Source organism: Sus scrofa, chromosome 12, assembly GCF_000003025.6.
Source record: "Sus scrofa isolate TJ Tabasco breed Duroc chromosome 12, Sscrofa11.1, whole genome shotgun sequence".
NCBI lineage: Eukaryota > Metazoa > Chordata > Mammalia > Artiodactyla > Suidae > Sus > Sus scrofa.
The window spans coordinates 7,781,598-7,809,579 of record NC_010454.4 but is presented as its reverse complement, the minus strand read 5'-3'; the positions used below and the strand labels follow the sequence as shown (position 1 = coordinate 7,809,579).

The 27,982-nt window shown below is 50.2% G+C and overlaps 2 protein-coding genes across 3 annotated transcripts in view; one reads left to right on the top strand and one right to left on the bottom strand.

Moving 5' to 3' along the window:
* Nucleotides 1-27,982, bottom strand: part of SLC39A11 (solute carrier family 39 member 11) — a 444,518-nt gene that overhangs the window by 394,670 nt on the left and 21,866 nt on the right. The window lies entirely within an intron of this gene.
* SSTR2 (somatostatin receptor 2) lies at nt 20,097-26,179 on the top strand. Of its 2 annotated transcripts, XM_005668643.3 has the most exons (2): nt 20,097-20,444; nt 24,383-26,179. In XM_005668643.3, exon 2 carries the CDS (start codon nt 24,474-24,476, stop codon nt 25,581-25,583), a length of 1,110 nt encoding a protein of 369 aa, XP_005668700.1. In that variant the 5' UTR covers nt 20,097-20,444; nt 24,383-24,473; the 3' UTR covers nt 25,584-26,179. The 2 variants fall into 2 exon arrangements, with proteins under 2 accessions (XP_005668700.1, NP_001011694.1); NM_001011694.1 differs by lacking the exon at nt 20,097-20,444 and having other exon boundaries at nt 24,474-25,583.

Below are 27,982 nucleotides of genomic sequence, written 5' to 3'. Positions count from 1 at the left end.
TCTAATAGGAGCTGTAGCTGTCGGCTTTTGCCAGAGCCACAGCAAGGCCAGATCCGAGCCACGTCTGAGACCTACACCACAGCTCTCGGCATCGCTGGATAGGAAACCCACTGAGGGAGGCCAGGGATCGAACCCGCAACCTCATGGTTCCTAGTTGGATTCGTTTCCGATGCGTCATGACAGGAACTCTCAGATTCTTTTCTCTCATTATTTATTATCTCTCTACTTTTCCTTCTATTTCAAAAGCAATGTGTGTAGATAAGAAATGTGTGCAAAGGAAGAAAATACAGACGAGACAAATATAAAAATTATACACAATCTTACTGCTCAGTGACAAGTACCATCAGCTTGAGGTCAGTGGCTTGGAGCACGGACTCGAGATTTAAACTGCCTGAGCTGAGCCCCCATGACCTTGGGCAAATTCCTTGACCTCTCCACCCTCTGTCTTCTCCTTCCTTCAAAAGCGGATGCTAACGTCCATTCCCTCATAGGGTTGTTGCGCGGAATCAAAGAACTAAGACCTGCCAGGCTATAAGCAAACGCCTGGTACAGAGTGAACTTCTGAAACACTGCTGTACCTCAGAACCTTGACCATGCACGGATCTAGTTATTTTTACAAAAAAAAAAGGGGGGGTGCACATTTCAGGAGTTCCCATTGTGGCTCAGTGGGTTACAAACCCAACTAATATCCATGAGGATGTGGCTGAATCCCTGGCCTCACTCAGTATGTTAAGGATCCAGCATTGCCGTGAGCTGTGGTGTAGGTCACAGACGCAGCTCAGATCCCGTGTTGCTGTGGCTGTGGTGTAGGCTGCAGGTCCAATTCAGCCCCTAGCCTGGGAACTTCCATATGCTGCAGGTGTGGCCCTAAAAAGCAAAAAAAAAAAAAAAAAAAAAAGGCACATTTCATCAAGCTTCTATTACTGGACACGAAGGTGGTCTCCAAATGTAATGGTTACACCAGCACAGAACAGGAATTATTTGCTAAAAAAATTTTTTTAATCAGGAATTTGAAAATAGGGAGTAAACCATAAAAAGAAAAACTCAAAAAATCCTTTTAGAAGAAGTGGGTGAGATACTGTGAAATGGCCCCTGTGGTCCACCAAAATGAACACCTCAGACATGTACCACTATTGCACACACGAGAGTGCGCGCACACGCACACACACACACACACACACACGCACACACAGTGCTTGGAGAAAATAACTGTCCTCTCAGCCACAGCGCTTTGGTTTGGGGTTTTTTTTTCTGGGTGATTTTTTTCCTCCCTTTTTAAAAAATACCAAAGTATAGTTGAAATTTACAATGTTTGATTTACAATGTTTTGCCAATTCTGCTATACAGCAAAGTGACCTGGTCTCTCTCTCTCTCTTTCTCTCTCTCACACACACACTCACACACACACACACACACACACACACACACACACACACACTCTATAAAGGCATTCTTTTTCTTATATTATCTTCCATCATGATCTGTCCTCAAGAGACTGGACATAACACCCTGTGCTGTACAGCAGGACCTCATTGCTTATCATTCTAAATGTAATAGTTTGCATCTACTCTCGTCCTCGGCCACACCACCCTGAACCCGCCAGATCTCATCTGATCTTGGAAGCTAAGCGGGGTGGGGCCTGGCTAGTACTTGGAAGGGAGCCACTGTGCTTTGGACCACATCTCCAGTGGTCAGTTTCAGAAGGGGAGTCCCGCTCTGACCTGGCTTGGGAGATGTCCCTGAAGTACGATTTGCCAGGAGTGAAGATTTGCCAGGCTGAAGTCGGATCCGTGGGAAAGCTATCCAGTGTTGCTTGGCAATGCTGCTGCTGGGCAGGCTGCCCCTTTGGGTCCCGCAGTCACCTGCTTGGCCAGCTACCTGCCTAGCACCAGCATGTGCAAACACCAGCCTGGCACAGGTGGATGACCCAGTAGCAGGTGTGGGTGGGGGTGGGGCGGGTGGCTCAACTACAGGAGAGACGAAGCCCAGAGTCCAGCAAACCCATGTTCCCATGGTTGACTTGGAAGGTGCTGGCTGGCTGTCCACACCCCCGCGAAGATCACTGTCATCCGGCCATGGGAGGTGGGAGAAGGATAAAAACTAAATCCATCCTGGATGTCTGGATTTCTCTCCCCTCCTTTCTTTGGCTCCGTGCCAGCCTGGGGCACATTTTCCGAGTGACAGCTGGTCAGGAAGATGAAGCTGAAATGGAGCCTGGCCCATCTGTTTGCTGCCAGCCTCTCAAGCTCCACCCTCCTCCAGAAGCACCCCTGGACCCTCAGAGCCCCCATGGGGGTCTCGTCCTCTTTTGACGCAGGAACTAGCTTCCATTAGCTCCCAAATAATCATATTCTCTCTGGACTTGTGGGCTAAGCTTGGTGCTCCCTCCTGAGCTCCCTGAGAGATCCAGGAAAGTGAGCAAGGGCATGCAGAAAGAACGCGGGTCCGGGAGTCGAAGTCGCTCTGATTCTGCATTCATTGGCTTCAAGAACTGAAGGAAGGGAGTTCCTGTGTGGATCAGCTGCTTGGGCTGCTGCTGTGGCATGGGTTTGATCCCTGGCCCTTCAACTTCTACATGCCACTGGTCAAAAAAAAAGGAGAAAGAAAGAAAGAAAAAGAAAAAAACTGAAGGAAGTGCCTGATCTCTTTGGAGTGAGGGTGGGACGTTAGATCAGTAGATGCAAACTGTTCCATTTAGAATGGGTAAGCGATAAGCTCCTGCTGCTGTACAGCACAGGAAACGACGGCCAGTCTCCTGGGTTAGAACATGATGGGGGATGATGTGCGAAAGAGAATGCGTATATGGGTCACTCGGCTGTTCAGCAGAAATTAGCACAACACTGTAAACCAACGAGACTTTAATAAAAAAAAATTTCTTTAAAAAAAGGAAGAACTGCAGGAAGGGCCTCATCTCTCTGGAGTGGGGGTATGAGGGTGGGAAGTTCATTTCTCCCAGGAAGATAAATTCCTACGTTGCTCTAAGGCCTGGATGGGACTCCGCGCCTGAAGCAACATCACAGGGCGGTGCCAAGAGCACACAGCAAATATTTGAATCCCCGCCTCCTGCATCCTCACTCTTCAAAGCCGATCATCTGTAAAGCACTCATTCTGCCAGCTCTGCAGGGCTGTTCAACAGAGGATTTTAAATATGACTTGAAAATATAGCTTTCCTGACACCGTTGAGAAAGCAACAGTGCTGCTGTTCTGCCCTGTATTTGATGCCATCTAAACCGCCCTGCCTGGCACCCAGTCTCCCTGCCACTTCTCAATTCAACAGAAATGGCCACACCCCCAAATCCTTTAGAGGCGAACCTCTCAGACAGCTGCTTTGACGACTCTTGGGGTAACTTTGAAGAAGGCTCTAAGGCAGCAGTTGGCTGGGAAGAGAGCCCCGCCCCCATACTTCTGTCCAGGCAGGTTTTTATTACAAACGAGATTTGCATTGGAAACGGTTTGTCGCTGCTTCGGGAGCTGCTCCTGGTTACGATCCTCACGTAAAACCATAACTCTCTGCCCAACCCTGACACCATGACAGGGGACATGTGGCAAAATCAGATGGAGGACTGAGGTGGGAGGGCAGCCTCGTGTTTTTAACGAGAGATTGGACAGAGCCTGTCTGTAGATTTCCAGAGGCCATCTCTGCTAAGGGGACAGAGGGACAAAGGGGAATCACTGCGGCAGAGCTGTTTAATTTTCAATTAGCAGAGGGCATTGAGGGCTGTGGGTGTTTCTTCCCTTGCCTGGCCAATATTTTACTGTGTTCATAGAGAAAGTGTTATCCCACGGCCCCCAGTCCTCGGGCAGGAAGAAAGAGGTAAAGGGGAGACGGGGTGTTAAGTGCTATGGGTGAAGCGCCTGTCCCCCAAAGAGAGTGATTCCTATGAGAGAAGTGAGCGAGGGAGTGGGCAGCTGGCAGCTGGGACAGATGGGGCTGTGATCCCTGGAAGCGAGCGAGGCACCACGGAGCATGGGGAGGCTGAGGAAACCAAGCTGCCAGACAGGCGTGGAGGAAGAGGGGGTGCTTATACGAAGCCACACGGTGCACAGAAAAGACTGCAAGACCGTGCACGGCATTTTTGCAGAGGCTGGTCTGGGTAAGGGCACCCCCCCAACCCCTGGCTTTGTCGTTTGTGTTTTGTACTTTGTGCTCATCTGTGTTTCCCAAGTTCTCTTCACTGAGCACACAATTCTTTTGTGATGAGAAGTAATCATTTTCCTGTTGTAAAGAAAAGATTTATTTCTTGGCACAACATTGTAAATCAACTACACGTTAATAAAAAGAAATTTTTTTTTTTTTTTTTTTTTTTTTTGTCTTTTTGCCTTTTCTAGGACCGCTCCTGCGGCATACAGAGGCTCCCAGGCTAGGGGTCTAATCAGAGCTGTAACCACCAGCCTACGCCAGAGCCACATCAACACAGGATCCAAGCCGCATCTGCAACCTACACCACAGCTCACGGCAACGCCAGATCCTTAACCCACTGAGCAAGGCCAGGGATCGAACCCGCAACCTCATGGTTCCTAGTCGGATTCGTTAACCACTGCGCCAGGATGGGAACTCCAATAAAAAAAATTTTTTAAAAGAGATGTATTCCCATGAGCATGGTATTGGGAAAATGGGTATGGGCGGGAGTAGGGGCCGGGAAGGAAGAGGGCAGGACAGATCTTTGGAAGATGTCTATGCGGGGCAAGATACGGGGCTGGTTTTTCCCATCACCTCTACGCCCACAAAAGGCCCAAAGCCTCAGTCCCCCCCGAGATGGTGCTATGGGCTCAGTTATTGTTCCTCCCCCAAATCCATGTTGAGGTCCTAATCCCCGATGGGACGGCGCCCGGAGGTGGGGTCTCTGGGGGGTAGCTTAGGTCGTGAAGGTGGAGCCCTCTCGAATGGGATTAGTGCCCTTACAGAAAGAGACACAAGAAAGATGACCTCTCGCTCTGCCATGTGAGGACTCAGCAAGAAGGCGGCCATCTGCAAGCCAGGAAGAGAGTCCTCAACAGAAACCGAATCTGCCAGCACCTTGACCTTGGACTCCCAGCCTCCAGAACTGTGAGAAAATAAGTGTTTGTGACTTAAGCTCTCCGGGTCTGTGGTATCTTCTTAGGGCAGCCCGAACGGAACAAGACAGGGGGCAAGAATACGGAAGAAAGGAGGGGGTGGGAAGAGGAATTGGATCCCACCTTCGGATGGGAAGCTGATGCAACCCCGGCTCATGGCTCTGTCTGGGCATCACCACCCAGGAACTTGCTGACCTCAGAGAAACCACCTGGGGCCATGATTTAAATGCAGATTCCTGGGCCTTTTCCCACACACGAAATTAGGAAGTCTGGGGTTTGGGCCAGTGTCTTAGGCCATTCTTGTGTGCATTAAGGTTTGAGGAGCAGGGGAGAGACAGAAGACACAAGAAACAGCCAAGGGTGAGGGGCCTGTGAGCAAAGAGGGGGTGTGGTTCAGCTGTCGGCAAGGTTCCTCTGAGAACAGGAGTGGGTGCCATGTTCCTGGGCTTCAGGGACAGACAGACCTGGCCCTGTCACCCTAGAGTCACTGTATGAGTTGATATAACTTTTCAGACATTTTTTTTTTTATCTTTTTTTTTTTTGTCTTTTCCAGGGCCACACCCACAGCATATGGAGGCTCCCAGGCTAGGGGTCGAATTGGAGCTGTAGCCTCCAGCTTACACCACAGCCACAGCAATGCCAGATCCGAGCCGCATCTGCGACCTACACCACAGCTCACGGCAACACCAGAGCCTTAACCCACTGAGCGAGGCCAGGGATTGAACTCGCAACCTCATGGGTGCTAGTCAGGTTCGTTAACCCCTGCGCCACGACGAGAGCTCCTCAGACATTTTTAATCTACAGATTTCCTCTCCATCTCGTTTTTAGATTCTTTGCAGGATATTCGTTGGCGAAACGGACGGTTTGTCCCACGGGATGATCTTTTTAGGGACAATCTGATTGCATCACTCCCTTGCCCCAAATCCTTGCCTGACCCCCCCAACCACAGCAGTTCTCAAACTTCAGTGAGCGTGAAGATCACCATGGAATCTTGCTGCAATCCACGTTCTCCCGCCCTTTCTCTGGAGATTCCAGTTCCATAGATGTGTGCAAGGGGCCCGGAATCAGCATTCTTAGGAAGCCCCCTGGTAAATCTGAAGCCAGTGGCCCGCAGACCACCCGCACAGGAAACTCTGCCTCTCCCCCAGTTAACACCCAACAGACGACCTATATTAGTTTCCCAGGGCTGCCGTAATAGAGTGCCACACACCGCGGCTTACAGTCAAAGACACGTATTGACTCACAGCTCTGGAGGCTAGAATCTGAAACCATGGTGTTGGCAGGAACGCACTCGCTCTAAAGACTCAGGGAAGATGCCCTCCTTGCCTCTTCCAGTTTCTGGTGTTGCCGCCAACCTTTGCCATCTTTGGCTGGTAGACGTATCACTCGGTCGCTGCCTCCATCACCCCACGGCCTTCTTCCCACAATGTCTGCATCTCTGTGTCCCTTCTTAGAAGGCCGTCAGTCACACTGGATTAGGACCCCCTGAATGACCTCATCTTAACTTGTAAAAGACGGACATGCAAACAGACAACAGCCAGACCACATACAAAAACAGGTCTCTGAGAGTTCTCATCATGGCTTGCGGAAATGAATCTGACTAGCATTCATGAGGATACAGGTTAAATCCCTGGCCTTGCTCAGTGGGTTAAGGATCCAGTGTTGCTGTGAGCTGAGCTGTGGTGTAGGTTGCAGACTCGTCTCAAATCCCGAGTTGCTATGGCTGTGGTGTAGGCCAGGACCTACAGCTCTGATTCAAATCCTAGCCTGGGAACCTCCATATGCTGCAAGTGCGGCCTTAAAAAGACAAAAAAAAAAAGATCTCTGACCCACAATCTGCAGCCAGTGCAGGAAGCCAACCCATTACACAACAGTACCTAAGACCTTGACCTTGGCCCTGCCTTTGCCTCTCCCACATTCTAATTTCCTTTCACAGCAAACCGCCTTCTGGGCCCCCCAAAGGACCCCCTGTCCCCACTACTGTCAGAACACTAACACATGACACTGAGACCACCAGCAGCCTCCTCACTGATGCTAACACAGCTGGACGGGAGTGAGCACAGTGCCAGGCACACCTGCCCGAACACCCAGCATGCCTTGCGTCAGCCTAATACGTCCAGGTGCTTGATAAGCATTTGTGGTTAAACTGCATGGCCAAGCCTGTGAGTCTCCCTTTGTCCACCAGGAAGATTGTTTCCCATCCTTTCAGACCTCAGGGTGGGCTCTAGAGTCACCTGAAGGCTTCCTGACCCTACCCCACCCCAGGCCCAGGCTTCCCCCGACGTTTGACACACTTGTCTGAACTTTCTGCCTCCTTAGACGGGGAGCTCCCTGAAGCAGGTGTGTTTTTCATTTCCCCGTCCCAGCAAGACCTGAATAAATGCTCAAAAAGTATTTGCTATACTGGAGTTCCCTGGTGGCTCAGCGGGTTAAGGGTCTGGTGTTGTCAATGCTATGGCCTGGGTTTGATTCCTGCCCCGGGAACTTAGGCATGTTGCAAGTTCAGTTCCTTCCCCTGCTCCCCCTAAAAGGTTTGCTATATGGATGCTTCCTGAACCAAAAAAACCCCTCACATTTTCCCTGCTTCTTCCACATGCCACACTCACACCCACATCCCGGTAATGCCTGCAGGAACCTCCCGCTTATATGAACTCCTCCAAACACAAGGCAAGAGAAGCCCTACTTGCTGTCCGGGTCCATCCATCCTCCCACCTCCTGACGCTCCCTCCCCCTCTCTCTCCTGTTCCATACACATGACATTTACCAATTTTTAAAAAACTCACTCCAGCCATATGCTTTCCTCTACTCTGTCCCCTTCCTCTTCTCCACTAAGCTGCAGAGAGAACTGACGACACTCGGGTCTCCACCACTTCTCCATCCACGCCTCCTCCCTCCTAACGCGCGGCCACCTGCCCACACCGCCTCCCAAGGCACCAATGACTTCTGGGAGGTTGAATCCAACCTTCACCTTTCGGTTCTCTTCCATCACCTCCTTCCTCCACCCCTCTCCCTGGGAGACGCTCTCTGCTCCTGCCACCCAAGACACAATCAGGTCCCTCCCTGCTTTTCTCAGCCTCTGGCTCTCTTGGTACGTCTGTCTCTCTTTTCCCCATTGGCCTCCCCTTCTCTATCTCTAAAAAGACCCATCTCTAAACGTTGGCATTCCCCATTCTCTTCTTTCTTTCATCCTTATTTCTCTCTGGATGACCTTATTTACTCTTATTTCCAACTATCACCCTTAGATAATAACTCCCAAATTTATTTATTTTTTCTTTTTACAGCCGCACCTGCTACCACATACCCTCTCTCAAGAAGCTCCTGGAGGAGATGGTCCATTAAGACATAGAAATAAGCCAGACACAGAGTGAGAGTGAGGAAACAGAATGCTAATATTGAATCCAAGGAAAAAAATCCTAAGAATATGTATATGTGTTTGTGTGTGTGTGTGTGTAACTACATCACTTTGCTATACACCAGAAACACTGTAAATCAACTACACTTCAATTAAAAAAGAAAGAAAGAGAATCCTCAAGACGATGGTGAAGAGAAATCCTGGGAGGAGAGCTATACCAAGACTTAGAGGACATTGGTCCAGACTGAACAGAAGGACAAAGGGATCCAAGAAGGATGCCTCCAAGCCCTCACCCCAAAAGGAAACAAGTGTGTTGAATAAACTTATAGAGAAGGAGTTCCCATCGTGGCACAGTGGTTAACGAATCCGACTAGAACATGAGGTCGGGTCGGTCCTGCCTGTCAGTGGGTTAACGATCCGGCGTTGCGTGAGCTGTGGTGTAGGTGCAGACGCGGCTCGGATCGCGTTGCTGGCTCTGGCGTAGGTGGTGGCTACAGCTCCGATTCAACCCTAGCTGAACTCCATATGCCGGAGCGCCAAGAAATACAAAACAACAACAAAAAAAAAAAAAAAAAAAAAAAAAAAAAAAAAAAAAAAAAAAACTTATAGAGAAGATTTTCGACTCTGTCAGAATTTGGAGGTGAATTGTAGATAGTTATGTAGACAAGTAAGCAAGTTTTTTTTTTTAATTAAAAAAAAAGAGGTAATTATTAACTCCAGGGAAAACAAAAGGCTCTATAAGAAAGAAGAGGCCAGCAGAGAATACTGCTTGGCTCAGCTTTAAGTAATATTTACTGAGTTATAATAATGCAAACACTGACCACCGGTTTCACAAAAAGGATGATAACTACACTGAGAGGGAAGGGGCTTGGGAGAGTCATTCTGCGAGAAAGGAGTGGGGGATTTCTTTACAGTAGGAAGTCAAGATCATCTAAAATAAAAATTGGAGTTCCTGTCATGGTGCAGTGGTTAACGAATCCGACTAGGAACCATGAGGTTGTGGGTTCGATCCCTGCCCTTGCTCAGTGGGTTAAGGATCCGGCATTGCCGTGAGCTGTGGTGTAGGTCTCAGACATGGCTAGGATCCCTCATTGCTGTGGCTCTGGCGTAGGCTGGCAACTACTGCTCCGATTAGACCCCTAGCCTGGGAAACCCCATATGCCGCAGGAGCGACCCAAGAAATGGCAAAAAGACAAAATAAAATAAAATAAAATAAAAATCAAGAAATGGAAGTGCGAGTGCATTGTTTATAAACAAGGCGGTAAGTAAGCAGAAGAAACAGCAAAAAGACGACAGCGTTCACCCTCGGGAAGTGTCAGAAAACAGAGAAGGAGGGGCAGGGATGTGCCGTGTTTCATTAGAAGCTTAATCGCACCACTTGACTTTCTGACCATGAAAAATAATATCAAGTGAAAAATAAAAAGATTGTACCGGCCAAATAAATCCTTCCGCCGTTTGTACTAAAGATCAGCCTGTGTTATCAGCCTATATGTCACTATCTGGATCTCAAACTGTCAGCGATATCAGTGAGGAAGGAATTCACCAGGATGCGTAATCCGAGCCCGCCAGGCAGCCGCGGTCTACACAGCACTCCAGTGTGCCTTCCTACCCCCGAAAAAATGCATCAGTGCTCATTAAGTCAAGCACCACTAATTGCTTTTTGACCAACTGCCAGCTTGATGGCAAGACACCAAAAACAGGGACAAAGACTGTTGTAGAGATGACAGCCCCTTTTAGGCGCTTTCCTTTGTGAGACAGAAGAGATGGTGAAAACATCTGATTTCTGAAAGGTCCACAGAGGTACAGCAAATGCAGGGGTTGCCCTGCAGGCTTTCTGAGCACTTGCTAAGGATTTCGGGTCCAAGGTGGGGCTTCTGATTCCCTCGCCCTGAAGGGGCACCCTCCAAAGCACGATCTCAGAGCTGAGAAACCACGTTTTCTCCCTTTTTCTCCGATGCGGTCTTCTTGTTTACTGAATAGATGGATGGGTGGATGGACGGGTGGATGAGGCTATACCTGGTAGGATTTATTTAAATTTTTTCATTTTTTTGGATTCCGTCGTGCGCAGGTTACGATCCGACTAGGAACATGAGTTGCAGTTCGGTCCTACCTTGCTCAGTGGTTAGGATCGGCGTTGCGTGAGCTGTGGTGAGGTGCAGACGGCTCGATCCTGCGTTGCTGTGCTCTGCGTAGCTGGTGGCTACAGCTCATTCATACTGGAATCCATATGGGACGCCAAAAATAGCAACAACAAAGACAAAAGACAAAAAAAAAAAAAAAATTTCATTTTAATTTTTTGCTTTTTAGGGCTGAATCTGCGGTATATGGAAGGTCCCAGGCTGGGTGTTGAATCGAAGCTGCAGCTGCCGGCCTACACCACAGCCACAGCAGTGCAGGGTCCTCATGGATACTGGTCAGGTTCATAACCCATTGAGCCCCCATGGGAACTCCCAGCAGATTACTTTTAGATATAATCCTTAGAAGCACGATCCCATGGTCCATGCCTGTTCTATGTTTCGCTTTGTTTCTTGCTGCCAATCACATCAGAACCGTACAGCAAAGGGAATATTGGCTATTTCTAGTCTAATAACTGAATAGTGTCAAAAAGTGCTCATCTAGGAAAACCAAATACGCACTCACTAATGCCACTGCCAAATCATTTCTGGAACTCCTCTTTGAAAATTCACTTTGGAGCTCAAAGCTCCAAGTTGAGAATGGACTCATGGGTGCCACATTATCATTTCTTAAGGATGGGTCTGGTTTTAAGAACCAGCCATAATCTGGTAAGTCATTTCAAATTTATTTTATATTTATAGAAAACTTGCAAATGAAAAAAAAACTTGAAGAGCTGTTTAAATGCGCTTATTATTTTATTTAAATATATAATATTTTTTGGCCATGCCCATAGCATGTGGACGTTTCCAGGCCAGGGATCAAGCACACACCTCCTCAGCAGCAACCCAAGTCACTTCAGTGACAACGCCTGATCCTTAACCCACTGCTCCACCAGAGAACACCTATGTTTTTTTTAATTAAAGGAATATTTTTTTGGCTGCACACATGGGGGCTTGATGTGGAAGCTCAGTTCCCAGACCCAGTATTGAGCCTGGGCCACAGTGGCGAAAGGCCCAAGTCCTAACCACTAGACCACCAGGGAGCTCCCTAAAAGAGCTTCTTATTGAAAGAGCCCTTGAGTGAGTCCTCCTATAGTGCCCCACGGTTAAGACCAAGCCCTACCTCCCTGTCACCTGCTCTGTCTGGTGGGGTTAAGGCCCCACAACGTATGCACCCACCTCCACCAGGAGCAAAGGCACCTTCTCAGCCCTGAATCCAATTATTCAAAAGAATTCCATGTGCCAGCAGGCTAGACACAAAACCTAGAAACTGTCATACTTCACAACACCAAATAAAAGGGTCTTGCCAGGGAGAAAGACGGAGTGTCTGAAGCAGCAGAGAAATTAGCGTTTGGCAGCAGCCATGGGCCAATGTGTCGGAGAAGAAATCCGGCTGCATGGGAGGGGGAGGGGAGAGGGGAGAAAAGAGGGCGGGGGAAGAAGAGGAGGAGGAGACAGAGGGGACACTGGGGGCTGCAGGGGTGTGGAGGAGGGAGAGGACACACATGACTGGTGGGGCCTGGAACGCTGGGGCCCCCTCCCCAGTCCAGCCATCTGCTCTGGGACCTCCGGGGTCCGGAGGCACCGTGAAGCTTGGGCCCAGCAAACAAACCCAAAATGTCAGCTCCCGCACAAGGGAAAAGGAGAAGCTGACATTTGCCTCTCACTTTGGCGAAGTGGCCGGGCCCCATCCCTGGAGCCTCACCTGGCTCAATGGAGCCCCTCCTGATGCTGCAATTAAAACCAATGTCAGGAGTTCCCGTCGTGGCGCAGTGGTTAACGAATCCAACTAGGAACCATGAGGTTGCGGGTTCGGTCCCTGCCCTTGCTCAGTGGGTTAATGATCCGGCGTTGCCATGAGCTGTGGTGTAGGTTGCAGACGCGGCTCGGATCCCGAGTTGCTGTGGCTCTGGCGTAGGCTGGTGGCTACAGCTCCAATTCGACCCCTAGCCTGGGAACCTCCATATGCCGCGGGAGTGGCCCAAGAAATAGCAACAACAACAACAACAAAAGACAAAACAAAAAAAACAAAAAAACAAAAAAAAACAATGTCACAGGAGTTCCCATCGTGGCTCAGCGGAAACGAATCTGACGAGTATCCATGAGGACACAGGTTTGATCCCTGGCCTCACTCAGCGGGTTAAGGATCTGGCGTTGCCGTGAGCTGTGGTGTAGGTGGAAGACAGAGCTTGGATCTGGTGTTGCTGTGGCTGTGGTGTAGGCTGACAGCTGCAAATCTGCTTCAACCGGTAGCCTGGGAATCTCCATATGCCACGTGTGTGGCCCTAAAAAGACAAAAAGCAAAAAAGCAAACCAAAAAAACCCTAGCGTCACAGATGAACTTATCTACGGAACACTAACAGACTCACAGACAGAGAGAACAGACTTGTAGATGCCGAGGGGGACGGGGGTGGGGAAGGGAGGAAGTGGGAGTTTGGGACTAACAGACGCAGCTGGTATATATAGGATGGATAATCAAGGCCCTACTGTGTAGCACAAAGAACTGTATTCAATATTCCACCATAAACCACAATGGGAGAAACTATAAAAAACTATATATATATATATATATATATATATACACACACATACATACACGCATATGTGTATAACTGAATCAGTTTACTGTACAGCAGAAATTAACATGTAAATCTTTAACAAGAAGATTTTAACACTTTAAGAAAATAAAATTTTCAAAAACCAGTGTCAATGCCCACTGGTCTTCATGGAGCCACCTCCTACAGAAAAGAGGGAAAATTTATCCTCTGCCTCAAAGAAAGTTTGCATTGTCCAGCGACAGCATCTCCTGAGGCTCCAGCCCGCAGTCTGGGAACTGGCACTAGGTTCCCGGGGAGAGCAATTCCAGACCCTTCGTCAAACCCATCTGGCTGTCTAAACTCCCCTAGCAGAATTTGCATCCACCCTCCATGCCTCCCCATCTCACTCCGAACAAGCCGGCAAAAGCGCTCAGCTGCCGCACTGCCAGCAAGGCCACCCAGTGGTACAGGGGCTGGGGGAAAGGCGACCCTCGCTGGGGATCCAGAGGGGTCAGAGCTAGCAGGGAAGAGGACACAGGTCGAGGCTGCTGATCAGAGGGTTTCAGAATCTGCAGCAAACGACGGGGTTCCAGGCACTGCGACTGCGTTTTGATTCTCTCAGGGCTGCATTCCAGAGTGGGCGGGAGGGCGAGGAGAGGAGGAAAGAGAGGAGAGAGAAGCCACGGGGTGGATTTGGGGGCCCCATCCTGGAAGGCCTGGTGCGGCGGTGAGTTCTGTGCGCTCACCCCACCTGGGGGCCAGGAAAGGAACTGCAGCCTCTTTAAATCTATCAACCGCAACGACTGGATTAACTCTCTGGGCTTTTGTTTCTTGGGAGACCTGAGGCCCTTAGGCATGGGAGAGTCCTGGCTCTAAAAGACAGCACTTACGTGCTTGCTCTGGCATCAGAGAAAGACAGCTCTGGAATGAAGACCCCCTCCGCAAACATCAGGCTGGCATCTCCACTGGGGGATCCTCTCCTGTGGGCCTCGCCGCCCCCAGCTCCCTTTAAACTGTAAATATTCTATGTCCCATGAAGAACAAACTACGACGGTGGCCACTAGCACATGCAGGAAAGGGCAAGGCGAATGAACAGAGCCAGAAGGAGTTATCTGTGGGGAAAGGACACGGCAGGATTCCTCACCCTGGTCCCCGTTCCCTGGCTGCTGGTGACACGGAGACACACAGACCCCCAGGAGGGAACATGCCAGAAAGAAGGTGACCCAGCTTAGTGATTCTCTAATTTAACCAGGATGAGATCCAGCTCTGATCTTCTGTGACCTAAATACAAACAAACCCACCAAGACTCATGCACTGGTTCTGGCCCATTTGTGGGATGGCGGCCCACCCCTCAGAAGCTATGAAATACCCATTGTAGAGAGAGTATCTACAATGAGTACCTGCCCAAGGGCACCAAGGTGCTGCCCCCATCTCACCCAGGAATCCCTTTACAAGACAAGCGTATTCACGGCCATTCCATGTTGCTTTTCCTTATGAGAGGGAGAGCCTCTGGTCCATGTAGCAGCAAAGCAGACGCTCCCAGGTCTCACAGGTGCACAAACTCTGCCCCGTTCCCCCCTCTGCCAGCGAAACAGGATTTCTGGAACTGTGGGATGCACTGTGAGTCCACAGTGGCCCTGGAAAGGGACTAAATTGCTTACTGTCTGAGCCAGGACAGACTTTTCACCTCCTAGATCCAAAGTTCCTGCACCTTTAAATGAGGTTTAACTAGTGGGCATTCTCTGCTCTAGCTGACATTAAATTCATCTGGAAGCTTTGCAAAATTATCTGGTCTCTCTCGGAGGTCTATTATACCAGAATCACTAAGGATGGAGCGAGGGCACCTTTAGCATGTAAACCTCCCGGGTGATTCTGCTGTGCAGGCTGGTTGTGCAGCCCTGTATGAGGTGCTCTCTGAGGGCCATTTGGCTTCCTTGGGTCTATAAATCTGACCCTAAAGGCAGCTCTCTCTTTCCCAGGAAGAGGCCTCCCTCCTAAACAGGGAGCAGGCTAATTAGGCGATTCTGAATGGGGGTGGGAGGGGAACGGTCGCCCAGCAGGACAAGATACTCATTACCTGGTTCAGTTTGGAGGGAGGAGGAAAAGGGGTCCTAGGAAAAAACCGGATGATTGTCAGGGCCTCAGAAAATCTCTAGGAACAACCCAGAACTCGTCAGCCAACACCCCAAGATTAGGGGATAAATGGACTTACAAACACAGCTCATGGCAGGACAGGGAATCGAACCTGCATCCTCACAGATACTAGTCACGTTCATTACCGCTGAGCCATGACACGAACTTCCAGGAAAAGAGTTTAAAATGACTAAGACTGTCACAGTCCCTCCTCCACCCTAATCGACTTCCAAGAGGGATGAGAGGAAGGAAGAAGTCCATTTTCCAACTAGCTGCTCTGCATAATCTTGCTTCAGGCATTCGCACGGGGGGGGGCAGGGTAAGTAAGCTGTGTGGCCTTGGGCAGAGTCCTTAACCTCTCTGGGCCATGGTAGATTCATTCACAAATGGGGAGAGTCATAATGGTGACAGGCTTCCTAGGGTTTCAGGGAGATTAAAGGAGTTAACACAGGGGCCTGGCCCTCAGAAAACAATCAGTGTGAAAAATCATTCACAAGGACAGTCCTCACAGCTAAACACAGGGCGAAAACACTGGGTTTAAGAGAAATCAATTTCTCCCCAGCATGACTTCTCAGAATAACAGTATTGATACTAATAACGGCAGGGACCTTAAAGGTGGGAGGAGCCAATGAAAGAGCGGATGTGTGGACGGCTCAGTCCCCCCCACGCACATAAAGGGCATGTAATAAACATTACCTCTAAGTGTTATTAATAAGCATGAGGGGATCTTCAAGAGAAGAAGAGGAAGTGTAGTGCTTCCCAGACAGGTTTTTTCCCACAGAGCATCCTGCAGAATCGGTACAAGTCCGAAGCGTGTGCTGGGAAAAGCCCCAGAGAGGGGTGGCCATGTGTTTTCCAAACTCCACCACCAAGGGGCTGAAACAAAAGATCTAGGCCAGGGTGAGAGCTGCAGAGATGAGGTTATCAGAAAGAGGGCGCCGCAGATGGAAGAAAGTGCTGGGCTAGACGGAGGAGACGGCTGGGAACCCTCCCCTCCGGCTTTCCCACACCCACCTCTGGGACGGGGCAGGAGGCATCTAGGATCCAAAGAGCTGATTTGCTGGACTTTGCCACTCCCTAGCTGCGTGGCCTTGGGCAAGTCACCGGGCCTTTCTGAGCCTGCCAGCTTTACCTGTGCGATGATGATGGAATACGGGCTAGAAACGTGGGCGTTTCTAAGGTCCCTTCTGACTCCAGGATTCTATGTTGACGTGCAGTTCTGCCCAAGGGGGAAGGCAGAGAAAAAGGAACAATATTTAAGCTAGGGTGTCTTCTAACCAGGATCCCTGATTCGAGGCTCATTCGGGGTAGTTTTCAGAGAGGTTCTGATGCCTGCTCCCTCCCTCAGCCACTGCAGTCCCTATGGATTGACACATCTCACAGAGAAAAATGATGCCCGTCTGGCCAAGCTCCTACCTGTCCAGGGGGCGGTGGTGGAGAGAGAGGAGCAAAGGAAGGGCCTCACGTTAACCCCCTCTACAGCTAAAGAGTCCATTAAACCCATCATGCCAAATGGTCAGAGTTTTTCACAGAGGTCTGGGGACCATATTCCATATTACCCGTGACGTCAGAAAGGGTTTTTGGTGCCACCAGGTACAAGCTGCAGTCTCAGAGATGGGAGGTGGAGCTAACATCCCGATCTCGGCAAAAGGCATACAGTTTGTGGGTGACCAGGGACAGAACAGCTGAAAACAGGAGTGTCCCAGGAAGTCCAGGGAACATCATCAACACACAGGGGAACTTCTCTTCCTTCGAACTTCTGTATGTTCTCTGCCTCAGGAGCGCCGCCCTTCCCACAGCCACAGGAATGGCCAACTCCCTGCTTGGCATCCCCGTGGAGACAGTCAAAGCCACAGTGGATGTCTGGACGGGCGTCCGTCACTCCCAGTGGAGCCCAAGCCTCCTCCCAGGGCTTGACTGCATGACTTACTTCCTCTAAAGGGGAGTCAGAGTAACCATCCCCGCCCCCTCCATTTAATTTATTAAGCCGCTAAGAGACTCAAGGACCTACGTAGGACTTGCACATTCAGGTCGGGGCTCCTGGGCTGTGAACTTCTCACCCAGAGGGTGAACTCAGCAGTCAGTATCTCCCCATGTTACAGGCTGAGCCCTGGCCTGGTCCTCTGTCCTGCTCCTGTTCTTAATTTCCTGCTGGCAATTGTCTCTCCGATAAGTGCTGAACGAGGGAAAGGTATTATTTAATTGCCTTAGAGATATCAAGCCAGCCAGCGTGGAGGTTATCACCTCTCCAACCCCTCTATTCTCTGGCTCAAGGTTTGGTTACTTAGTTACTCAGCAAGCTGCAGAGGAAGGGGGCAGCCCCATGGGTGACGGGGCCCACTTCATCCAGCAGATGGAGGGGGAGGCAAAAGAACAGCCATTAGGACTCAAACAGGGACTGGAAACCCAGGGGAGCCACCAAGTCCAGGTGGCAGCAAAATCAAACAGCTCTTTGGAGGCACCCAAACGGGGAAAGGATGGACTCCATATCTGGATAAAATCAGCAGTCGTTCAAGACTGCAGTTTCTGCTGTCAAGGTCAAGGATGTTCAGACCCCACTCACCTGGCCCTGCAGGGGAGACAGGCATGCCTGAGGTGGGTGGATGGGTCCAGGACTTTTTCCAGGCTGGACTCATCCCACCTGCCTCACAGGGGGAGGAAGGGAAAGAAGACTTCACAAGGAAAGGACCAGGAAGGGGGATTTCACTGTATCAGATCATCCGAGCTAAGAGCACTGCTGGAGCATCACGGAGAAGATGTGACTGCCGACTGATCTGAGGGCTGGACTCAGGCAGTTAGAGGCTCGGTGCCCCCTCCCCATCCTTGGAATGTACATCCCTCACCAGGAGCTATTTCAAAGATGCAGCCTCGAGAGCAACATAGACTTAGACCATCTGGACTGAATCCCATCAAGGCCTCTATGCAAATGTGTAAGATTCAGGCAGGCGGGCATAGAAATCTGTGCATCTTGCAGCCCCCAAGTTAAGCCTCGTCCCTGACTTTCCTGCTTCTCAAGCCTGCCATCCACCAATCTGGAGTGGCTGCCTCTTCCTTCATCCCTCCTTGCTCTCCACGTACAGGGGCAGCTTTTTCGAGTTTCACTTGGGAGACTCCAAGTGTTTGAAATTTACAGGCGGGCGTCTACGAATCACCCCAGCCAGCTGCCTTGAAGAAGAAATGGTTTTTCAGCTGATCCTTTACGGGCAGTCTGGTTCTGCTGGCCATACTCATACAAAACTAAAAGGAAAAAAAAAAAGCATTGTCCATCAGGGTTATCTGAGCAGGGGGCCAGAGGAGGGGGGCGTTGAGAGCCACTGTTTCAATTCTTACATAGATTGGAAAACAGTTTTTTTGTTTGTTTGTTTTTTAATGACACAGGAGTTTGGCACCAAGAGTATAAGACTTTTGAAAAGACAGCATGGTCCCCAGGACAGGAATTTGAGGACGGAATGAGCATTTCCTGGCTCTTTGTTTCCCCTTCTTTTCCTGGAAACCAGTGGTGTCATTGGTTTAAACTAGAAATGGCAACAGACGCTGTTGCAGCAGCTGTGCCCCACCCCAACCCCATCCCACCCCCAGCATGTGAAGGTGCAAAGTTCTCTTGAGCTCAGTTCCACTCTGCATCCCTGGTACTCTGACCCCTCCCTCTTCCAGCTGATGCTGAGCACAGGCACCCTTCTTCTGTCCAGCTACCCACCTAGCCCCTCTGCCCCGCAGACAAGAGAGAATCGGGGTCCCAGATTGGCTGAGACATGAGGCAATCACACCAGGATGATGACTCAAGCCCCATCATGGCCCACATCTCAGAAAGAGTCACATCGGATGGTAACCCCTGATTTCCACTCTTGCAGTGGGTACCCCAAGATCCAGTTTGGCCCAGATAGAAACTAGCAGTTGATTCCTGCCTTACTTGGTGGTTTCCCTTCCCAGGTTGCTGAACCATCTCTAGGGCTCACAATACCGGCTAAACAGCCTCTGGACTGTAACTTGCACTGGTGAATTGCAGATCAGATAATAGCAGGGATAAGCGTGGACAGTCAGAGTCAGCTCAGCCCACAGAGAGCACTGTAGTTGGCGTTTGCTTTCTGTCTCCCATCCCCTAAAACTATACTCGGGATGGTGAATGTGTGAGTGTGTGTGTTTGTGTGTAAGTGTGTGTGTGTGTGTGTGTGTGTGTACTTGGAGGAGGGTGAGGAAGGAGAGGCTGCAAGACTGATTATGACTTATTAAACCACTGGAACAGAAGCTGAATCATCACAGTCAAAAATAAATAGCTGTACCTTGATGTGACACAACTCCCACTTCTTGCACGTTTGTTTCGCCTTGCTCCCTCACAGCAGGAGGGGCTGTGCCTGGTGGGAGCAGCAGGTGCCCCCAGTCAAGGTTAAGGAAGAGGACTGGCTGTATGGCCACTGTGCCTCCAAGCTGTGAACTGGGAGGGTTGGCCTGAGGGCTCCCCGGCTGAGCGGCTGACTGCTCCCCCACACGAGCTATGGAGCCCGAGTGCGGGTTCACACCCTGTGCCAGGGGCGCTGGCCACTGCTTGGAGAAGTACTTTCCCCTATAGCCGTTTTCTCCCAGGTCCCTCCCCTGGCTCTTCGCCTGGGGATGTCCCTCGGTTAGATTGACAGTGCTTTGCAAACTTGTCTGAATGCAGAGAAGGCAGAGGTCCTGGAGTGAGTCTGGGTCACCGGGCCACCACTCCAGCTGCCTGGAATAGGCTGGGTGAAACAACCAACTCTAGGAAAGCAGAGGGAAGACAGCGGGTGTCCCTGCCACGGGTCTTGGGGAGGCCGAAGTCACTTGACCCTTCACTTCTGCATGCGCATCTCCCTCTACCCCGGGTGACTGCGACCTCCTCCCGAAGCCACCCACAGGATGCTCCCCCACCTCCCAGCTCACCCCAGTCCGCCCACAGGACCCGGCAGGCGGAGCGAGCTGCAGTGACGTAATGGGGGGGGGCGCGGGGAAATGAGCCGAGGGGCCCGCGCTCGGCACAGCCAGTCCAGGCGGCGCAGCCACCCGCGCGCGCGCTCCGTCACCCACACCCGGAGCCTCGGTCCGCGGCTCGGCGCCCGGGATCCGCGGGCCCGGCGGGCTCTGCGCGGCGCGACAGGCGAACGTAGCTGAGCGGCTCTGGACACCAAGCGCCGGGTGCTGGCCAAGCGGCTGAGCGTCTGGGCGCCCCGCTGGGCTGGGGACAGCTGTTGGGTGCCGGGAGCCGAGGTGGTGGATTGCAGCGGAAAAGCAAAGGTGAGATGTGTGGGAGTGCGTGTGTGTGTGCGTGTGTGTGTGTGTGAGAGAGAGAGCACTTGGGCACCTGAGTGCATGTGCGCCGCAGGGTGGTGCGCGCCGCGATGCGCCGGAGTGTAGGTCCCCGGTACGTGGTTCTCCACCCTTGGGCTTATTTGGGGTGGGGGGCGATATTGGTGAGAATGAACGACAGCAGTGTCCCGCTATGAGTGGGGCGCAGTGAGTCGTGTGTGCTGGAACGGTCGTGTCCGCACCGCTGCATGCTGGTGAGCGTGGCATGCGCCCTTGTCCAGTCCTGGTCCCTCAGCTGCGTGTCCAGGTAAGAGCTGCAACGGGGACAACTTCTCTCCCAGCCGCCTGCGAAAGAGCCCCGATGCGCGAAGAGCGAGGCCGGCGTGGGGGACACGGCCGGAGCTCCCGCGGGCGCATCTCGGGATCCGAGCCTGTGAGGGGCAGGCGGTGGGGCAGAGAAAAGCGAGGTTTCTCGCTTCTTCTTCCTGGTCCGGCCTGGGAGACTGACCCCAAGGGCGGTGCAGGGTCTGCTCCCCCAGCGCCTAGGCGGAGAGGACAGTTTGCCTGGGTTTGGAGAGACCGAGTCTCCGAGGGTCCCGCCGGCCAAATCCTTAAGCGGCTGTCGCCGGCTCACAGCAATCCCTGACGCCCCAGCCCCGCTCCGCCCTGAGCCCCGCTCCATCTCTCCCTCCTCCTCCTGGACATAGCATGGAATCCTTAGGAAACCCTTGGGTCTGATGGCTAGCCAGTTAGATGGCGAAGAGGAGGATCTTCTGTGCCAGCCTGGGGAGCCAACTGGGCCGTCTGGAGTCTCACCTCTCCCCGATGCCCTTCCGCCAGCGCAGCCTCGGCTTTTCCTAGGAGCTCTAGCGCCGCGCTGGCCCGAACCTAGCTGTTGACTCCCCCCGGTGGGGCTTACGCTGCAGCTACTAGAGACCCACTTAGGTTTCGGAGGCCAAGAGAAGAGGGGGTGGGTGTCTGAATGGGAAAAGATGCTGGGGGAACAGAAATATTGAAGCTGAATGAGATTTAGGATCACCCAGGGTGCGCAGTCCCCATCCCAACATTCGGTTCTTGGGCAGGAAACCACAGCCCCACAGGAAGGGGAAGGATGCTCTGGACCATTCTTAGCCTCCTCTCCAACAGAGCTGGACTCGGTTATCAGAGGAAACCAACGACAAGGCATTTCCAGTATCTAGCAGTTCTTAGGTTGGAAAAATAAAGCAGAAAACCAAACTTCCTGGTGCATTTAACTTAACCACAATTTAGCAAGTAGTGATGCCTGGCATTGGACTCCACGTTCACACAAATGAAGCCTAATTCGCTCAGAGACCTTAGGCAGCTGAGTTCACTGTTGATGAAATAAGATTCACTGTGATTCGAACTCTCGTTTCTTCTTTGGAGGAGACTTCTCACTCTGGACTGGCTCCCCACCTTCACCAAGCTCTGAGCTCTGTCTATTGCTATTTCTCTCAAAAATAGAGAAAGCTGCTTCTCGTCTATTTCAGGAAGAAAAAAAAAAAAAAAAAGACCCTATGTAATTCCTTCCCACTGAGCGAGACTCTGGCCAAAAAGGCAGAAAGGGCTTCAGGTCAGTGTTGAACCCTCCCTCCCCCGTCTGTGCCATCATTTCTATCCCCAAAGCGCTAGACAGAGCTTCTCCAGCCCAGGGGTCTTCAGTTGTTCCCAGACACTGGAATGTGATCTTGCATGTCACATAGATGGGACCCTGGAGATGCTAGTGATTAATGTACACTCCAACGCAGGCAGCTTAAATGGGATTCTGGGTGGAAGAATTAAAGTAACTAACGAGACAGAAATGATGTTGGAAACAACCCAAGTTAATTCAGAGACACCAAAAATGGCTTCCTCTACATTTAACAGCTGTCAGTCCATGCTTTTTACCCAATGCAGACATTGACTCCTGGGTCCCCCAAGTACTTTACTGACAGATCAGCCCCGAAGCCCAGACCCTGCTTTACAGACAGTCGTATGGTGGGAAAATTGGCACAGAAAGGATAAGCGATGCACCTTGCGGTGCAGAATGAATCAGAGGCAAAGGTGGGCGAGGATCCTGAAGCACTTGTTGCTGGCTGAGCCTCTCCAAGCATAAAGGAGCAATCTCCAGTCTTCACTCGGGCACCAGGAAAAGTGACCTGCTCCTGCTCGGGGGAAATGCGTCTGCCAAGTGAACTATTACCACCGTGTGCTGATCACATCACCCCTTTTCCATCTTCCCTCTCCCCAGAATGACCTCTTCCCTGCCCTCCTTGCTCCATGCATTCAAGACCCAGTTCAAACGCATCTCTTGTGAAGCCTCCTCTGAATCCCCCTGGAGCTTTCTTCCTTTGTTCATACCTCCAGGCAATTCACACAGTCTGTGCAGTGGCTTCCTGCCTCTCTCCCTCCTAGGTTGTCACCTCCATGTCTTGTTCATTCCTCTATCCCTGGTATCCAGAACAAAGAAGCGCCCCCCCCCACTGAGATTTCTTGGAATGACTATAGATAAATTATTTAAGTACATAATGAGCTATTGCTATTGTTTTATGTCTTAGGCCAAGCCAATAGTGCTACAATCATTTTCTCAGCATGGAGGGAAAACTGGAGCCACCTGCTTCAAACCAAAGCCCAATTATCAGCCACTAGTTTTCCAAACCACTGAGCAGCAGCTGTGATGCTGTGACAAGTGCAGAAGACTTAGGTGGACCGTGTTCAAATCAATCCCAGCCCCACCAGTTAGTTATGTACAAGGTTCCTTAAACTCCCTAAGCCTCAGTTTCCTCATCTGTAGCATGGGGATAATTGTCCTCCCCTCATAGGACGGTTGGGAAGATCAAGGGAAATGGTGCTTGTGAAGGAATTGCAGCGGTGCTTGGAATTCACATCTGTGAATAAGCCTGCCTCCCTCACCCCTGATTATCCGTAATCAGGAAACTGCAGGCAAATTCTCTGGGATGTGAGAAGATGAGCCATTCTACTGAGGGACTTGGGAAAGGACAGTCCAAGACATGAGGAGGTCAGGTCTGGGTATTGGAGAAAGAAAAATAGAAAAAAAAAACAAAAACAAGCATCCATTTTAACAATAAAAACAAGGCAGATTTTTACTTCTAATATTTAAGACTATAAACTGGGAGTTTCCTGGTGGCCTAGCAGTTAAGGACTTGGTGTTGTTGCTGCTGTGGCTCAGGTTCGGGCCCTGGCCCAGAAACTTCTGCAAGCTTCAGACATGATAAACTGGTTCATTATGTAGGCAGATTTCAATAAATTAGAAATAAATACGATGGTAGTTGAAAAGAGGGGAAAAGATAACATTTTTTAAAGTTCGGATTATGAGCCCAGCGCAACGCTAGATGTTTTCATCACTTACCTTTCATGACACCCCCATGTTAACGAATGAGAGTCAGAGTGAGCGGTTAAGTGCCGGCACAAGGTACACGGGCTGCATGGTAGACCCCTAGGTTTTTTCATCTCTGAAGTCTGGGATTTTTCCACTATGGGATTTTCAGAATGGAAAGACTCCAAAGCAATCAGCAAGTCAGCATAAATCTCCTCAAGGGGAAAAGGCCAGGAACGCCAGTGTGAGACACTGCTGAGGCCAGACTCCCCCAGGTTCAGCCTCTGTACAGTTTGGACCAGTCAACTTGTTAGGAACGGCATTGCAGTACAGTCACAGCTGTCTCCTACATGTGCGTCACTAAAGATGACACGATAAACTGTGATGACTTAAACCTTTCCCCACTACTGGGAAAACAACTGAAAAAGTCTGCACGCTGAGGAGAATGGGCTGGGAGATCTCGGGCTCCTATGGACGATAACACACTTTTTTGATTGTAGAGTGTCTGAGAGGGCAAACCAGAAACGTGGAAGGCTGGCGAGGGCTTAGGTAGCCTCTGACTGTTGAAGCAATCTTCCTTTTTTCCTTGCAGATGTCACAGTGGATTCTTTGCCTCCAAGACCCATTAAGGTGAGAGTCAGCTCTCTGGCTGGTTGGAACTAGCCTGGGACTGTCAGGCAGCCATGGATATGGCGTATGAGCTACTCAACGGGAGCCAGCCGTGGCTTTCCTCTCCATTCGACCTCAATGGCTCCGTGGCAACAGCCAACAGTTCAAACCAGACGGAGCCATACTATGACCTGACCAGCAATGCAGTCCTCACGTTCATATATTTTGTGGTCTGCATCATTGGCCTGTGCGGCAACACGCTTGTCATTTACGTCATCCTCCGCTACGCCAAGATGAAGACAATCACCAACATCTACATCCTCAACCTGGCCATTGCCGATGAGCTCTTCATGCTGGGCCTGCCCTTCCTGGCCATGCAGGTGGCTCTGGTCCACTGGCCCTTTGGCAAGGCCATCTGCCGGGTGGTCATGACTGTGGATGGCATCAATCAGTTCACCAGCATTTTCTGCTTGACCGTCATGAGCATTGACCGGTACCTGGCTGTGGTCCACCCCATCAAGTCGGCCAAGTGGAGGAGACCCCGGACAGCCAAGATGATCAATGTGGCCGTGTGGGGCGTCTCTCTGCTGGTCATCTTGCCCATCATGATATATGCCGGGCTTCGAAGCAACCAGTGGGGGAGAAGCAGCTGCACCATCAACTGGCCAGGCGAGTCGGGGGCATGGTACACGGGGTTCATTATCTACGCCTTCATCCTGGGGTTCCTGGTGCCCCTCACCATCATCTGTCTTTGCTACCTGTTCATTATCATCAAGGTGAAGTCCTCCGGAATCCGAGTGGGTTCCTCCAAGAGGAAAAAGTCTGAGAAGAAGGTCACCCGGATGGTGTCCATTGTGGTGGCCGTCTTCATTTTCTGCTGGCTCCCCTTCTACATCTTCAATGTCTCTTCGGTCTCTGTGGCCATCAGTCCCACCCCAGCCCTTAAAGGCATGTTTGACTTTGTGGTGGTCCTCACCTATGCTAACAGCTGTGCCAACCCTATCCTCTATGCCTTCTTGTCCGACAACTTCAAGAAGAGCTTCCAGAATGTCCTCTGCTTGGTCAAGGTGAGCGGCACAGATGATGGGGAACGGAGTGACAGTAAGCAGGACAAATCGCGGCTGAATGAGACCACGGAGACCCAGAGGACCCTCCTCAATGGAGACCTCCAGACCAGTATCTGAACTGCCTGAACATTCAATCCAGAAAATGCCCCAGTGCTGCCCAATGGCCATGTGCTCCCCACCCCCACCCCTTCCTTCCTCTCACCCATCACACCTGGCTTCTAGAATAGGGACTTAATCGCTCAGCATGAGTCCATTTCAGAGAACAATGTTTGAGTCGGCTTGTCTGAGTGAATGATAATGTCTTAAATTGATTACCCTCCCCCAAAAGCGAACATTTCCATGCAGACAGACTATTCAGCTCATGCCTGGGTGTGATCTTTAGAAATACGGAGGCTCAGCAAAAAGAGAAAACGCTACCCCTGTGTTTGTGTGTTTAAAACCCAATAGATAATCTTGTGGTCTCACATTTATATTTGCATATTTCTATCTGGTCCCTGTACAGTCATGACCTATGTTTCCTGAGTTCAAGTACACAAGTAGCAAGTTCAAATGTGCATAGTGTAGGTGGACATTTATTTCAATATGGTACCCGTGGAAATGGACTTAACCATGAAGCCAATAAAGTTTAAGCTTCAGGGATCGCTCTTGCTTGGGCAGTATGTTCACCTGGCCACATGTTTTTGCATAAAAAAAAAAAAAAACTGTAAAAGTAAGATATTTTTGTATTCTCCTTCTTAAAAAGTTCTCCTTAAATTGTATAAGCTTCCAACCTCACAAAACCTGCCTCTACCCTTGGGTATTGGCTTCATTAATTGCACACAAAGTTAGATTAAAGCAAAAAAGGGAGAGGGAGGAGATATTTCAGGACCCAGAACATAAATTCATGTGTTTTCTCTTCTTAGATATAATCAAATAATTCTTAATCTCCCCCAAAGGACTTAAAAGGGTTGTGGTCATCGATCATTGTACTTATCAAGACAAGGCCTGCTTTGTTATAAGACTGCATTTGTTTTCTTCTCTAATTGCTTTAATTTTTCTCAGGGAGCCGCCGAGGCGAGTGAGGTTGGATGGAGATCACTAACATGAAAGGCAAAAAAATGGACAATAATTCTTGTAGGGTAATTTTACTCTCCCTACCAAGAAAGTGAATAAGAAAGAAGCAAAATTAGACCTTTATAAGAAACCATAAAATTGGGTTTTTTTCTTTTTTTTCTTTCTTTTTTTTTTTTTTTTTTTTTTTTTTTCATAATGCCAGACATGGCTTCCTAATGGAAGAAAATGGAAATGGAACTTAGGAACTCCTCAAAGGGGCTTTTTAAGAACTTGATACAAAGCTGGGCATTAAGAAAATCACAGTGCCCACCAAAGACCTGGGGACATTGTTCCTAAAATGTCAGCCAATAAATACGGCATGTAGGGGTGTGTAGGTGTGAGTGTTGGAGGGAGCCCCGTCGCTCATAGGTACAGCCCTGCCACCTTCCTCACCCACGACACACACAGTAATCACTGACCTTGGATCCACAGACTCCCTGAGCTATTCCTCAAACGCTGTTCTAGACAGCACTTCACACCATCAGTGACATCTTTTTCTGTCCCTGAAACTGTAGGTGGGCTTGTATACAAATGATAGGAAAAGAGATGATACCCATTTCATTAACCGATGACAATCTCCAGGGTATGAAGAAACAGACCCCTGGCTGTCAGAAGGATGGCATCACCTCTAGGTTTATCTGAAAGCCTCACTCTAAGGCTCTCACATGCGCCTTTTACCATCTTCATTTAAGTAGGTATTTTTGGTTGTGCCCATGGCATGTGGAAGTTCCCAAGCCAGGGGTCAAAACTGCGCCACAGCAGCGACCTGAGCCACCCACAGCAGTGACAATGCTGGATCCTTAACCTGCTGAACCACCAGGGAACTCCCTAAGTTTTTACCATATTTGCAATTAAGCTTGCCTCCTCTCGCTCCCTAAGCAAGGACTGGCTGACAGTCAGAATGACCAAGAACTCCACCTGCGGTTGCTGTGCTGCCTTTCTTCTGTCTGTATAATTCATGCCACCTCATTCTCAAACTGTGGCCAAGAAAAGATGTGCAATGAGATTTATGATAAATCGGTCTGTGCAAAAATAAAAAGAAGTACAATTATAAGATGAGGCTATAGGGAAAGGTTCTACAAAAATGCATGCAGTAAAATTCCACATGGTTTTCCTAAAGGAAAGATCAGCTACAAGGTCAGCTTAGGACTTCCTAGCAGCCACACCTCATGCGGACTGACTCCTCCTCCTCCCCTTCTTCCTCCTCCTTCTCCTTCTTCATAAAAACAAGTGAAGATTTGCAAAGAAATGCTTTAAACCCAACTTGACCATTACTATAATATGACATGTTCCTGGGTCTTTGCATAAATGCCGACACTGACTTGAGAGAAATGATTCCCAGGCATCAGAAATTGGTAAAAATAACATCAGGATAGACTAATTCTATAGCCATGTGTGCCCCTGCCATCACAGAAAATGCCTGC

What these genes read in the sequence shown, in the direction of transcription:
- SSTR2 (XM_005668643.3), top strand. Translation starts at nt 24,474, where the DNA reads ATGGATATGGCGTATGAGCTACTCAACGGGAGCCAGCCGTGGCTTTCC.